Genomic DNA, 16,136 nt, shown 5'->3' on the forward strand with positions numbered 1-16,136 from the left:
GTCCCTCCAGGTGGCTCTGTTTGGTTCATGGTATGTGCTGCCCTTGCCCGCAGATGGTGAACTTACAGCTCCTATTGGCCACGGCTTCCAGCTGCAGAGCAGGAGATCAGGGCGGGGGCAACACGTGGAGTCTCTTGGCCCCTCCACCGTAGGGCCACCTGAAGGGACATATCGCCTCTTCTGGGAGCCGCATGGAGCCAGGGCAGGCATGGAGCCTGCCTTAGCCCCCTGCGCCACTGACTGGACTTTTAACGGCCTGGTCAGCAGTGCTGACTGGAGCAGCCAGAGTCCCATTCCGGTCAAAAACCAGACGCCTGGCAACCCTAGCTGTAGCAAGAAGTAAGAGTTACTGTACCATTCTTTTTTCCTGGCAAGCCGTTGGTGTTCTCAAGGGCAGTCAGTTTGTGTTTATTTTCCTCTGCCAATGGCACTTGTAAATTCCATAGCTTTATCCTGTTGTTCCAGATGTAAGGAGGTTAGCTTGCCTTGATTTGTCAGATACTTCAGCAGCACGTGTGCAGAGTTTGTGTAATTGACGTCCCTGCCTCCACTCCCCTCCACCAATACCTTTCTTTCAGGATTCGCGAGTGCATAATCTGATGTGTTTCTCATAGGGGCTTTAGCTATTCTGCTGAATAGTGCAGAAGGAAAAAAATGTGTTCTGAGGACCACAGGATTGAAAATCCCCCCCCCGAGTCTTAGAAACTATGGTTAGACTCCATCATGGGGCCTTTGTTGGGAGTTCTGTTTTATTAATGAAGAAGTTCAGTGGAATATTTTAGTGCATCAGTGAAGAGTGCATAAAATAAAGACTAAAAAAGAAGCTGCGTTCTGTATTGATTGGAAAAGAAATGCTCAGCAGAACTTGGCAGCTATTGCAACACCAGTATGCTTATGTGCTGGTCTCACAAACGGAGAGGACGTGGCAGCTCAGCAAGATTTATGGAAATAGTTGCTGATGAACTGCAAAATGTCTATCATAGCTTTGCTTCTGGGCTGGACTAGGAAGAGTGTGTTTCTGTGTTTTTCTTGTATTATAAATTCATAGAAGTCTGTCTCCCCCACTCTCCCCTTATGCACCATACAGAATGTCGGCCGCTGCTCATTCTGCCTCTGTTGGCACGGAGGGTGTGAGCAATTTGTATTGCTGCTGCAGCTACCTCACAATCTGCTCTGGGTTGTCATCGCCCTAGACTGCAGGCAGCTCAGCTGAGCAATCCTGCTGCTCTTGCCTTCCCTAATTGAATGGGACAGGGAGAGTTATTTGAAATCTTAAGGCTGAGACAAGGTGCTTGGTTGGATGCTGTGGCTGCGTGATAAGAGACACTAACCATTTTGTGGAGATTTGCACCAGTGAGACCCTGCTGACAGGGTCTGGAAGGAGCAGGAAATCTAGAAGGTTCTGCTCTTGGTTACCAAAGAGATGGGTAGAGCCCAAATTCTGGCTCTGAATCCCTCCAAATGTTGACATGATCTGGCCCTTCTTTGTAATGTACTGAACCATCCCCCTGATCCAGATCCCCTTGGAATTTGGGGCTGTTCAGATCCTGATCCAAACATCAAAGCTTGGGTCCATCTCTAGAGGAAACTTACCAACTCCCATCGCAGTGGAAAAATAAATCGCTTCCAATACATGACTGTTAGCCACAGTGCTCTGGGCTCTATGCAGGCTGGCTGGCTGCAGGGTGGAGTCCGAGGCACTGCTTTTTTGACCTATAGAGCCCTATGGGTGTCTACACTGCAGTTAAACACCCATGGCTGGCCTGGGTCAGCTGACTCGGACTTGAGGGGCTCAGGGTGAGGGGCTGTAAAATTTGTATGTAAATGTTCAGCCTTGGGCTGGACCCTATGTACTGGGACCTCACAAGGGGGAGAGTCCCAGAAACTGGGCTGCAGCCTGATCCCAAACGTCTCCATGGAAATTTTTAGCCCTGCAGCCTGAGTCAGCTGACCCGGGCCAGCCACAGCCATGCAGCGGGTCCTTTATTCCAGGGTAGATGTACCCTTAGCAGCTTGGGGCCTGTCTGCCTGAGAAGATGGCCTTTTTCTGTGCTCTGCCACCATAGGGAGAGCCAGCCAAATCATATTGTTTTTATGGAATAGTTTTCCATTAGAAAATGCTGGTTAGTCAAAATCAAAATGTTTTGCAGGAATGTGTTAATTTCTACCGGAAGAAGTCTAAATGAACTGTTACACCTTTCTCACTTCAGTCATGTTTCATTTTGTTTGGATTTTTACATTCTAAACTAATAATTGTGTAACGCTCTGACGTTATCGGAATGAAACTTTTGACCTTATCAAAGGTCAAATCCCAAACGGGAGGTGTTTTGGGAATTTTTGTTCCACTGGAAATGTCAAAAATTTCAGTTTTTTGTTCCGATTCAGCTTGGAAAGAATCGAAAATGTCAGAACTTCCCATGGAATAGAAGTTCTGGGATGCGGCCAACCCTAGCTGTAGCCATGGTCAGTAGAAGTGCTTGAGCAGAGTCCCAGCGGTCTAACGGGGAGGAAGCAGCTGTCAAAGTATTGTCTTTAAGAGCCTCTGAACGTGGGATTCGCCTCTTGCCCCTTGATTTGAAATAGCCCGCGGCTGTTGCCTTCCACAGTGTGCTGCAAAGTGCACCTCTTTCCCCAGGGCTGTGGAGAAGGAGGGGTGCATTGATGGTTGCTGTCTGAATGCTTTTGGGATGTTTAATAGATTTCAGTTTTGCTTGTGCTGCAGTGATGGCAAAAGCATTTGCAGCCCTGGCTAGGTGCTCTCTGTTCTCCATGTCCCATATAAACTACTCCTGGGGGAATTATGTGCCGCTGTGCATGCTCAGAATTCATGTCCCCTGCAGATTTCTTTGCTTCCCCACAGAAAAATGACTTTCTGACAGAGAAGCTGCAAGAGCAGTCACACCCCACTCCCTAGCTGTGCAGGTACATCATTTCAGGCATCTGGAGCAGCCTTTGGAGAGGTAAATCACTGCAGGGACACCCCAGCCAATGGCTCCTTCCTCTTCCCCTGCAAGGAGTGGCTGGGGCTGTGTCAGACCCTCCCCCAGCAGCAGGAAGCTCAGCATGCTCCCCTGCTTCCTGCCCCCATTGGTCCTCAGCTGTGAAGGGGAGGGGTCACTGTACGGGGAGCTGCTCCCCCATCTGCCCAACCATCATGCGTCTGGACCTCCCATACTCACCCCCCTCCACCAGGGCTCACCCTGTACACCCAAAACCCCTAGCCCTCCATACCCGAGCACTATCCCACTGAACCTCAGCCCCTGCATCTGGAGCCCCCCGCACCCAGACCCCGTGCCTCTGGATCCCCACCCCTGCACCCAGGCCATCCCCATTCAGCTTTCTGCACCGTGGTGAGCCCCACACTCCTGCACCACCCTGAGCCCCCACATCCAGACCCCCAATTAGCTACACCCAGACCCCTACCCCACCAAGCCCCACACCCCCAGCACCCCGACCCTTCTGCTGAGCCCCAACCACTTTCACCTGGAAGCTCCTGCAGAGTCCCACTGCTTCTGCACCTGGAACCCCTCCCTCCAACGAGCTTCTGTGCATCCAGATCTGAGCCCCTGCACACTTGGATCCTGCCTGGTTGAGCCTGGTGCAGAGGGGCAGGGCCCCAGGGTGTTTCTGGGACAGGTCCAGGCCTTTGTGCTGTGTCAAATGCAGCCTCATCACTGAGTCTGTGTCCCCAGGATCGGGGGTGGGGAGGCTGCAGCGTGGTCTCCCCGCTTTGTGCACTGCCGTGCTGGAGCCTCTGCATTTACTTATTGACAAATAAAACTTGCAGAATTTTAAAATATTGTGCACAATATTTTCTATTTTTTTGGCGCAGAATTTTTAATGTGTTGGCACAGAATGCCCTCAGGAGTCATAACCCTGAATAAGTTAAGAGTAGCTAGTTTGACTGAGTGGTTTGCCAGCAGTAGCACCATGCCCTTCAGTGCAAGAACACATCAGCGACCTGTTTTCCAATGCCAGTCAGTGCAGGTGTGTTCTGTACCAAACGTGCGCTGAGCAGGCCCTGAGACTGAATTCAACCTTGGTTATCTTGCTACCTGATGTGCACCTCCTGTTGATTGCACTTGGGCGTTGGGGATGGGTAGTATTCGCACTGTGCCCATCAGCTTTCAAGTCTGTCCTCTCAACTGGAGGATAACGTGTAGCGCATGTCTCTAATGGGGTGTTAAAGTTCTGTAGGATCATTCAGGACATCTTATGGATTATTCACTCTCCATTAAGTGGTCGAATAGGACCATCACTTTAACTGACTAGTTGGCCGAGATACCTGAAGCAAGATGCATCCATGTGCTTACAATACATGGTTTTATACTAGGGTTTGAAATTCAGCCTAGGCAGTGGAATGTTTAATAAAATGTTGACAGATGTTTTCCTTTTAGACCTTTCCTCCCGCCCACCCCCAACACAGAGATGAATCTGTGCTTGTTTATTTTGCAAACACAGAGAAGCAGCTTGCCTAGGAAATTGCTGTGCAGAAAGGGAATATAATTGTAATCTCTCCTGATGCGATACCAGCATGTGAACTGGGAACTAACTTCTGATCTTAACCTCTCTCTTAAACATCCTCTTACTCCCATCATTAGCAATTTAGTGGTTAGTTAGCTCTTTCTGTGCAGAACATTAACATACAGAACTAACATGGTAGTCAGTAAGTTTACAGATAGGGTGACCAGACAGCAAATGTGAAAAATTGGGATCGGGGTGGGGGGTAATTGGAGCCTATATAAGAAAAAGACCCCAAAATCGGGACTGTCCCTATAAAATCAGGACATCTGGTCACCCTATTTACAAACTACAATCACTTGGAAGCACTTTTTTTGTTTCAAATGGGATGTTTTGAAATGTTAAGTATAACAATTAAGAAAAATCTAAACATAATGAAATGTTTTGTGTGCAGGGGTCATATCTGACAAGAGAAGGAGTCCATTGTGTTGTTGCACAGTCTAGCTGACAAATAAGGGAAAGAATATTATATAAAATGTAACCGGATCATTTGCTTAACTTGCAATTATGGAAATAGTTTAGGAAAGGAAATTGCTTTTCTCTGTATGAAACAGGCCTCCTAATTTTTTTCCTCTTTGCAAATGTTAATCTTTACTGGCAATAAATTACTTGTCACTACACCCCTGTTAAATTTATTTTTTGTGATCTGCAAACTGCAATAGAAGGACCTGCTAATCTAAAAATGGGACCTTCTGAAAACCCCTTTAGGCAGCGTTTGGAAGGCAAAGGTCTATTTGCATGATGTTAGCACAGCCTGAAATAAATTCATCACGAATAACTTATTACAAAGCCCAGATTAAATAACTGGGGGCCTCTGAGTGTGGCACAGCTTCTGTCCATCCATGTCTTTCACAGACAAATGCCAAACCCTTATGCATTTACTTTGTGTTTCCATGGTGGGAATCGGTGTTGCCAAATCTGATTAGTCTCTCATGAGTAACCCAACTCTGGCCCCTACTGTAGGTCTTTGCATGATGTTCAGGAAGCAAAATTGGGAGTGGGGAGGACACTCCATCCCCACATCCATGAGTCTCCTGTAATCTAGGGGAAGGTGCTCTAAACTGCAGGCTCAGAGTTCTTGCCCCAGATCTTCTGCTGTTTGCTATTTAATATTTCTGTGCCCTTCACAACCCTAATTATTAGCTGGGGTCTCCTACTGTGATGTTGGAGGCTAATTAGCATTCACCCATTTCACAGGTAACATCACTGAGGAGTTGCACAAGCTCACATCAGGAAGAGCTGGGACAGGAACCCCTGTCTCTAACATAACAGAGACACGTTAGTGCGCAGATTGTGTAGTAGCTTTGTGTGTTGGAGTGGGCATCACTGAGAGTGGTTGCTGATTGGCTGGAGTTTGTTGGAGGCGGGATTCTGGAGCTATAGAGCTTACCCTGGCTTTGGAAGAGCCAGTTTGGCCAGGGAGCATGGGCTGAGCTGGGGCTAGTCAGATCTAGTCAGCCTGGGGCTGGAGTGAGTTTGGAATAAATAAATGTATCACCAGCCTGGAAAGATTTTTGACAAAGGCTTGCTGTAACTCTAGCGGGTATTTACGTTAGCTGGGAGCTATGAAGTTGCTATGGGAATCTTTGTAACTGAAGTTGTTTCCTATGGGACCTAACATTAAAAGAAGTCTACCACTTCCTCCCCTCCTCCTCCAATATGTTTAATGCTCTTGGGTCTCTTTCTGTCTCCTTCCCCTTCACGATATCGGAGTCTTCCCTCCATAGCTCTCACGCATTAGATCGCCGTGTGGGATATGGAGGAGGAAGTGTGCAACAATCCGTCACAGTGCTGCCCTCCCGTCCACGCTTGGTACAAATAACAGCAAACAGGATTCACTTTACACGTAAGCAGGGCAGCGAGCTGAATTCCACATAATCACTCCAGAGATGTTGCAAGAATCCCATGTGCATCAGCCAAAGAGTTTTTTCTCTATTTTAAAAGCCTGTTCATTGGTGTGTGTGTGTGTGTGTGAGGATTTTTGTTTTAAGTTGTTCACTTTTTGTTTAACAGCTGTCAGAAACAGCAGGGAAACTTGGTCTGATTTAACGTGGAACATCACATTATAATTGGTGCTTTCAGTCTATCATTGTATCAGAGAGGTAGCCGTGTTAGTCTGGATCTGTAAAAGCAGCAAAGAGTCCTGTGGCACCTTAGACTAACAGACGTTTTGGAGCATGAGCTTTCGTGGGTGAATACGGCATCTGACGAAGTGGGTATTCACCCACGAAAGCTCATGCTCCAAAACATCTATTAGTCTATAAGGTGTCACAGGATTCTTTGCTGCTTTACAGTCTATCATTGGTGCCTTCAGTCTGTCTGGTAATGAGAGTTAAGCGTAATGAGTTAGGCCCTTATGTGAAAATATGCATGTGCTTAATTTAAAGTCCCATTGATTTCAATGGGACTATTCAACTTGCTGAAAGGTAAGTATGTGGTAAGTGTTTGCAGGATCAGGGCATCTGTCACTAAAGGGCCAACTTTTCAAACGTATTGTGATGCAGTAGGGACTGTCTGTGTGGGGAGTGGGAGAGCAGGGGAGGACTTTAGGGGATGGACAATGCCAGGGCCTGTAACCTGAGCTAGGTAAGGGAGGGGAAAGGTCAACACCTTTGCCCGGGAAGGGGACAAAAGAAGGGAGTGGCAGGAGGGAAGCAGTTTGAGTTTGGGCTTGGGGCTGTGTGGGCGGAATTCAGGGTATCCTAGCTAGGATCCAAGCACCCTGAAAGCCCAGACGGACTCGATGGAGGGGTCCTGACTGTGCCTGCAAGCCCTGCTGTAACCTGTGTTCCTGTTGTCCAATAAACCTTCTGTTTTACTGGCTGGCTAAGAGTCACTGTGGGTCCCAGGAAGAGGGGTGCAGGGCCGGACTGCCCCACACTCCGTGACACGTATATAGGTGCCAAAATATGCAGGTAGATGCCTAGGGTGACTCTTCCCAAGGGATTTCAATGGGAGTTGGGTTTCTAGCTGCTTAGACGCTTTTGAACATCCCAGTAGGTGCCTAGCTGCATCTTCTGGTGCTTAGAGACCTTTGAAAATCTGACCCTAAGACCCCAATCCTTCCAGTTGTTCTGTGCGTGCAGATTCCTGTGCTGTGTGCAGAGCTCCTTGACTTGGTGCGTTTGGACCCAGCCTGCAGCTCAACAGCAGGACATGTGTTTTTCAGAAGTTCCCTCCATGACTAGGACAAATTGCTCATCTCTGAGGGCAGGACCTTCAGAGCAAAGTGCCACAGAGTGTAACAGAGAATGGGAGCCTTTCGGTAGACTTTTCAGTCCCACTTGGACAACTCTAGACCAGGGCGCTAAGTCTCTATTCATTTCTGTAGGTTTTGAGAGTAATTTCTACAGGATCCTATTGGTTTGATTGTGCAATTTTCAAATGTGCTGAAGTCCCCTTGAAAGTGACTGAAAACGTTGCCATTCTTTCCTCCCCATTCCATTCTACAGGATTTTTAAACCTTTAGAATCCTGAGTCCCTCCATCTCATTACATTCCTATGCTGTGGGAACGGGCTGAATTGCTCAGGATTTCTTTTGGCCGCGTGGTGCTGTTTTAAATAAGTGAACAACCCCATTTTTTGCCTAAAGATTCTGGAATGGAGAGGAATGAGGACTAGCTAACTTCATAGTATATTTAGCAAATCATCCTGCAAATCAGAGGAGGAATTCTGCAGCCACGTCTTCTGGCTGGGAAGTTATTGAGCTTTTGGAGTGGGGAAGAGAACGTTCAGAGGAAGTGGGTTTAGTTATAATAGTAATATAATAGTAATAGTAATTTTACATTTACCATTTTGTAAGTGTTTCAGCAGATGAATGTCAAACTCCTCTGGAATCAACAAAAGAGAAGTAAATGAGAGTTCTTATCTCTAAGGGGTTGACCCTAAGCCTAGATTTTGAATTTCAGACAAAGCTCTAGTGTTCTTTTCAAGGTAGTTTTTCCCCCAAGGTAAATGTGTTACCTAGGGCTGTGTAGTAATGTATGATGGGATGAACATTGAAAGCAGTGCACAGGTTAGCTGGGATGTGCTACCAAGCAAGGGGTTACTGCTGACTAGAGGATGACAACTCTATTTCGCAGCAACTTTTGAGGTTTCCAACTCGGTTTTGTTTTCACTGCAATGCAGAACAAAAACAATTTGTGTGTGAGTGCCTCATTCGTGTCTGTGCTCCAACTAATTCAGAGCAGAGTTTTTTCATCCAGATCACTCTGATTCAGACAGAGCAGGGTTATGAATCGGGATCTCTCACCACCTCTTCTCTCAACCAAAAATCTTTTCTGCTGATGAGGCCATCACTGAAACATTTCCCGCTCCGAGGAAATTGCATATTTTGACAAAATTTCATTTAATTGAAAATGTTCCGACCGGCCCTACAGACACATGTAATATAGAGCAATAACCCCCATATTAGCAAGCTGCAAACAGAGAGTGCTGTCTTCTTCCTCCTTTGAACTGTGTTAGATCTATGGGGATGCATTTTTCCGAGGTTGTACGTGGATATTAGAGTTGTGTGACTCCTACACTTTCAGAATAAACAAGCTTCTCTTGCAATTAGGGTGTGTAGTTCAAAGGCCCAGATTTTTAAAGATGTTGAGACATTGCTGTGCTCAGCATCGCAATGCCTAACTGATGTAGGAGTCTTAAAATCTCATTTCCTAAAGGGATTTAGGCACTTACGAGATTTTTAGACTCCTCAATTAATTGGCATTGCTGCACTTACCATTGTAGTGCCCTAAATCTGGGCCTGAACACCTCATGGGGGGCCGCTGAGCGCTTTCAACTCCTGAGCCATGTCTACATGAGAGAAATGTTCTAAAAATGTCCCTAGTGTAGACAAGACTGCTGGGGGAACTCAGTACATTGCAGGACTGGGCTTGCAGCCTTTTAGATATGCTGGTTGTCAACTATCTGTGACGCACAGAAGATTATGCTAGCCCTTTAATCTAGAGGACGGGCAGTGGCTTCTGGGAGATTCATCTCTGTGGGGACTGATACTTAACGAAAAAGGTCATGTACTGTGCTAGGTGGCTGACTGGATTTCAGGAGGAAAAGAGTGGCTTTATGCAGAGCTTATCACTTAATATTGAATTCTGATGCTGGAACTGTCAAGGAAGCATTGCATGCCAGTCTTGTGACTGGATGTTTTATTTATTTTTGATTGAGCTGGTCACTGAACATATCCTGCTTTCCTCCCCCTGTACAATCTTCCCAGTGGGACCAAGGTGAACTGAAAGCAACATCAGAAAACGAACCACTATGAAATGGATTTTCATTTCAGAACAGCAGGTTCAGTTTGTCAAACCAATTTTATTCTCCAGAGATTTCCTTCCACATCACGATACAAAGACACAGGGGCGTATGGGAGGGAATCTTCAAAATTGCCTCTCCCTATTTGTCAGTTGTGTCCATTGTGCCAGGGGAACTGAGTTTGGAGAAACAAAAGGAAGATTATCCCAGGGATGTTTATATACATTTTCAATTAAAAAAGGTTGGAGGGGAGAAAGAGAGAAAGGAAGAGGATAGTCATTTTATGTCTGCATGCAATGGTATAGATTGACTAGCTAAAGCAGAATGAAATTAGGCAGATACGCCTCTCACCTTCTAATGAGATCCTAGGCAATTAGTCGTTTCAAATAATGTCTATTATTTTGTTAACGATGTCTGGACTTGGGTCAGCAAATCAAAATGTGCAGTTCCTGTATAGATGCATACAAAATGGGAATAGGTTAATGGCTAGTTCTTCACAAAGCCTGAATTCTGGTAAAGAACCAAGGAAGGTCTACATCTCATGATCAAGGTAGTCTCGTTTTAGTTAAACTAATGCATCCAGCTACTTTAACCCATCATATTGGAAGCTCTCCTTTCCGTTAGGTTCCTCTTGCAAAAACAGTGTGAGAGAACCTAGTAGAGGAGCCATATCTTCTAGAATCATAAACTATCAGGGTTGGAAGGGACGTCAGGAGGTCATCTAGTCTAACTCGCTGCTCAAAGCAGGACTAATCCCCAGACAGATGTTTGTCCTGCCCCCTCAAGAACCCTGGGTTTAGTAAGCCAATGCTCAAACCATTGAGCTATCCCTTCCCCTCCCTCTTAATAAGTATCTGTTTAGTGTTGCCTGTTCTAAGCAGAAATGGGAGTTGTAGATAATTTCATGGAGACTCTGCAGAAACACAGTCCGTTTCCAAATGAGATAATAGGACTTGTCGTATTTTTGGTGTCCCTATTGTGAGCAGTGTCACTGGAATCGAGTAAGCAGCAAAGGATGTATTGGGGGAAGAATTTAGCTAAGAAAATGCTCAGAGCTGGGTAAAAGAATCTCAGCTCTTCTACCCGGGTGGTGTTCTCACCACTTTTCTTACAGCTTGGACAATTGGTGCTGTCTGCAAAAGAGACCTATCTTTCCTCTATAGAGCCTTCATTCTGTGGTGGTCAAAGCATTACCAGTGTGTGGAAAAGTGGAGGATTGGAGAGGGAGGGAGAGGAGTTTAAGTGGGGAAACAGCTTCCCATCTCTCATTTCAAATGTCAACAGCCAATTTCACAGCTGCTGATACAATTTCCAGGATGGACATTATAGATGCTGATGGCTAATGCAGTTACTGATGGCTGGTAGACTGTAAGGTGGCACTCAGTGAATTTTGACAAGGAGTTTTTCCCATGCATGGAGATTCAACAAGTGGTTAAAACCTATAAATGAGGAGAGAACTGGTAAACATGAGACAATTATAAAGCTCACTCTCTGTGTGCCTATTGTCTGCACTCTTTCTATTCTGGGAAACATATTTCTAGTGGGCCCTGTGCTTGTATAATGTACCTGTCCTCCTGCTCCCAGTCTCACTGCCTTTGTGTGCTTTCTAGACTCCCTGCTGGATGGTTGGTACGTGGAAACCAGCCAGAAAGGCAACAGAAAAATGAAGAGCTGACAGATGAAGAGAAGGAGATCATCAACCGAGTAATAGCTCGAGCAGAGAAAATGGAAGAAATGGAGCAGGAGCGTATTGGGTAAGGAAATGACCTGGCTAATCACTCCATGGAACCCATGAGATGGTAACATGAGTCAGTGCATGGGTTTAACTTTGTAGGTATTAGATTCAGCCTTGTAGTGTGAAGATCACAAGGGAGCCCATTTGATAATCCTACCACAGAGCTGCATCTGCTTGCTGCCACCTACCTCCTTCCAAAACCTCTTTATAGCTATATCTCCAATTATATATCTCCTAGAACTGGAAGGGACCTTGAGGTCATCGAGTCCAGCCCCCTTCCTTCACTAGCAGAACCAAGAACAGATTTTTGCCCCAGATCCCTAAATGGCCCCCTCAAGGATTGAGCTCACAACCCTGGGTTTAGCAGGCCAATGCTCAAACCACTGAACTATCCCTCCCTACTTCAAGCCCAGATATCTGTGTAATGCTACATGGCTTTGCCCATCCAATGCATCTGGGCAAGCTGAAATCAAATCTTCCATTACAAGAAGATTGATTCCCCAAGAGGGCCCCTACATTTTGGAATTAGTTTCCTAGTCCTGGAACAAAATAGCCTAAATCTATTGACCTAGGGGGCATCCTGGAAAATCCATTTTTGTTATTCTTATTGACTTGTATCACAGAAGCACATAAAGGCCTCATTATACTAGGGGCTGTACAAGCACTGCCCCAAAGACTTTACAATCTAAATAGACAAGAGACAGAGGCCTGGTCTACACTACTGGGGTGAGTCGGCCTAAGTTATGCAACTCCAGCTACATGAATAACAGCTGGAGTTGAAGTAGCTTATGTTGACTTACTGTGGTGTCTACACCGCACTGGGTCGATGGGAGAAACTCTCCTGTCAACTTACCTTACGCTTCTCATTCTGGTGGAGTAGCGGAGTCGACGGGAGAGCGATCAGTAGTCGATTTAGCGAGTCTTCACTAGACCCGCTATATCGACCCTTGGTGCATCGATTGCCACGGCGTTGATCCGGTAAGTGTAGACATACTGTGAAGGCATTTGGGGAAGGCTGAGGGGAGGTAGGCAGTTCCTTTGGAAACTTTGGGTGGGGAGATTTTGTTTTGTAAGTTAATTTTTGTTGACTATTTTGTTGTATGTAGCAGGGCCATGCTACTGTATTTGATGTGCTGATTTAATTGTGTATGAATGTCTTTTTAATTGCTGAAAATGATACGTAGACACCGGGATAGGAGTTCTTTTAGTAAATAAATGAACAAACTGGGGTCCCAACATATCCTGGAAGTTTCAGCGTATCAGGATGGGAGCAGAAGGGTTTTTCAAGGAGAGTTTTGTTAAGTTAGCTGAGAACACCCAATGCCGTGTGTGTGTGTGTGAACTACTGTGCAACGAAAGACAATACAACACTGACTTTTGCTGAAGGATCTAGAAATTAATCCTTTGCTGGCAGGGAGACTGACTTACACCAAAAATCAAAATTAGGTAGGTAAAGATGAAACCGCTGAATTGGAGCCTCCCTGAACTCATGAGGTGTCTGATTCAAACTCAGAGCCACATCTACATTTTGGTTATCCCTCCCCAGCCCCTCAAATAGGACAAGTCAAATCCTCAGAGCTAGACACCCTGGAACTAGGGGGGATTTGAAGCTGATTATTATAGTGTGGGCCCATTTCTACAACTTCTCTTAGCCCTGATAAGTCAGAGTTTCAGCTCAAGAGGCTGCTGGAGAAGAGCCTGTAATTAACACAGGATTTCTCTGCATGGGGGGCAGAATCTAACTGGACTGATTTGAGTTGTGCCTGGGTGCCCGTTTCCTGGCGCCCTGCTGACCTGTTCTGATAAGTGCACACATGTACAGTATGTAGAGAGATTTCAACTGTGCGTCCTGGTTCCTCTGAGACCAGACACATGGCTGCTATGAGGGACGGCTCCAGGGTGACCCGTCTGTTCTAGGGTGAACCATATAAATGGTGTCCTGCTTTGAGCTGATGCATTGGAAGGTAGGTTGTCACGCTACAAAGCTTCACTGCCCGCCACAGGCCAGTCACATGCTCGGTATTTGCTATTTTGTTTGTGCTGTTCAGTCTTCAAGCTTGATTCTCTTAGTGTCCCTGTCAGTATCTCTTGGCCTCTTGCGCTCCTTTAGTTAGTTGGTGGGCTTTTCCTCTCCTCCTTATTTTTAAAACCCATTTAAATTGCGGTCTAACCTTTTTCGGGGGGTACCAATGTATGATGATGCCCAGCATGGGTGGCTGGCAGTGGGGAGAAGACCATGGACCTCTGGATCTGAAAACATGAGCCTCTATTGCATGAGCTAAAAGACCCAGCCCTGTTAGCTCAAAGCTAGCAGTGGGCTCAGACCTCTAAGTTGTCCAGCTACTTGGGGAAAGAGCCACCCCGAGTAAGCATGGGATGCAACCGTGTCTGTGTAACAATCTAACATCTCGCACATCCACGGAGACAGGCACCAGGCCTTCCTTGCCGGGCCAGATGCTGCTATGTTACCCAGGCCAGTCCGGTTGCTCTGTTGCCACTGCTGGAGTGACTCTGGGTTTAGCCCAGCATGAATGAGAGAGCAGAATTTGGCACCCTGACTTTTATCAATGGGCCTAAATCCTCTCTCCTCGGTCAAGCGCAAGTAAATGGACTTGGTGCAGGGGAATTCTGAAGGAGTATCATCCACCCTCTCCTCCCTGGGTTCCAGACCTCCACCAGAGCAAGCCTGCAGCAGCTGAAGGTTTCCTGCCATGCCCCCCTGCCTTCCTAATAATAACACTCTTGCCTGTGGTGGAATGCTGTGCAGCATGCAGGGGGCGGATCCCAGTGCCATGGGTTCTCTGCATCCTGCCCCTTGCCTCAGATCCCACAGCCTTTTGGGCTGCATGTGCTCACAGAGACGTCTATGTATCCTGTGACTGACTCAGTCATAGGGGTGTCCTTTCCTGATGTTTTGATAGGGTTTTCTTGATTTTGGTGGCCCCATCTCCTTTCCAGATCATGAAAGGGTCTGTCTCTTGAGCCGTCCCACTGAAAGAGGCCAGTGAAGGGTACTGCACAGTTCGCCCTGCTTTTCTGTATTTAAAAAATGCCAACCTGTCATGAAAGTTTCTGCTCCAACGTTGTCTCTGGCCTGTGAGCACATGGCCCATTTGAATTGCTGCTTGGAAGGCTGGCGCAAGCTCAAGTCCTGCGATTCCTGGAGAGAGGGGAAAGGTTCGTATGTCGTATTATGCCCCAGAGATTCATTCATACTTGCATTTGCTCCCTGGCCCAGTCAGAAGGTCAGGAGAGAGACAGAAAGCATTCGCTTGACTAATTTTCTAGCCAGCAGCTACTATACTGCAGTGTTTCTACTAGGGGCGAAACTGAAACTGCTTCCAGGGCATCTCTTTCAGCTGGCTCTGTGGGCTTGGAGAAGCCTGTTCAACAGGGAAAAGTCTCTTCCCCACACTGGCTAAGCTCTGCCTTAGCTCCAACTGTAGCCTCTTATGTTCTCCGCCTTCTTCAGCACCTACATGGAAACCATATTTGACCCCAACGTTCTCGCCTCATTGTATCCATGTGCTGCTGTGATCCCAATCCACGCTGCTCTGTTAATCGTGATAAACGCCCCATTGTGGCTTCACTTATTTATTTAAATGAGGCTAGCAGTTTAATAAGCCACTTGATATTGTTGCTCTATGGACTATTGTAGGAAATGTACACAGTGTTGCATTCTACTGAAAAACATGTAGAATTCATAGAGGTCTTTTTAAGGCCAGAAGGGGGCATTAGATCATGTAGCCCAGGAGTTCTCAAACTGGGGGGCAGGACCCCTGAGGGGGTCGCGAGGTTATTACATGGTGGATCGCGAGCTCAGCCTCTGCCCCAAACCCTGCGTTGCCATCAGCATTTATAATGATGTTTAAATATATAAAAAATGTGTTTTAAATTTACAAGGGGGGAGTTGCACTCAGAGACTTGCTGTGTGAAAGGGGTCACGTCACCAGTACAAAAGTTTTGAGAACCACTGATCTAGCCAGGCCTAAATAACACCGACTTTCCTCCAGTTACTACTGTGTTGAGTCCAGTAACTTGCATTTGGCTGAAACATGTCTGCCAGAAAGGCCTCCAGGCTCCATGTGAAGACCAAGAGATGGAGAAACTGCTACTTTCCTTGGTAGTTAGTTAATCACCCTCACTCTTAAACGTGTGCCTTATTCTGGTTTGACTATGTCTGGCTTTGATACTTCCAGCTATGCTACATACGTTACAACCGGCCTTTTTTATGCATGTAACCCTTTGCAGAAGTATATTGCAAACTCAGTCTAACTGCAGAACTGCAGCCAGTACCTTGCAAGTTATGTAGCTACTGTGCCTCTGTATACCACTGCTCTCTGCTGGTTGAAAGGAGATGTGTCTGACTGTGTCATAAGCTCTATACTGAGGCAGCTCTTTTCTTATGCTAGAGAGTGGTGGTTTTGGAGCAGGAAGGCTAATCGACACACTTGCTGGGAAATTCCTAGAGGATGTAGTGTGGAATTTGAGAGGAGAGCACCTGGGAGGGAGCTGGAAATAAAACATCTGTTCTAATGCCTCATCCTCGCCCCGAACTTCAAGACCATCTTACATATGAGGATGCACAGAGAGCTGGATACTGTAGATCTTCTAGACTGACCTACCTAGC

At 46.5% G+C, this 16,136-nt stretch overlaps 1 protein-coding gene across 7 annotated transcripts in view; it reads left to right on the plus strand.

The window, feature by feature from the left end:
* Positions 1-16,136, plus strand: part of RPH3A (rabphilin 3A) — a 120,945-nt gene that overhangs the window by 45,697 nt on the left and 59,112 nt on the right. For all 7 annotated transcript variants that reach the window (XM_050923402.1, XM_050923409.1, XM_050923408.1 and 4 more), the window contains exon 3: positions 11,382-11,525. In XM_050923402.1, coding sequence (XP_050779359.1) covers positions 11,382-11,525 — 144 coding nt within the window. The remainder of the gene's footprint in view (positions 1-11,381; positions 11,526-16,136) is intronic.

This window comes from Gopherus flavomarginatus, chromosome 15 (genome assembly GCF_025201925.1).
Source record: "Gopherus flavomarginatus isolate rGopFla2 chromosome 15, rGopFla2.mat.asm, whole genome shotgun sequence".
Taxonomy (NCBI): Eukaryota; Metazoa; Chordata; order Testudines; family Testudinidae; genus Gopherus; species Gopherus flavomarginatus.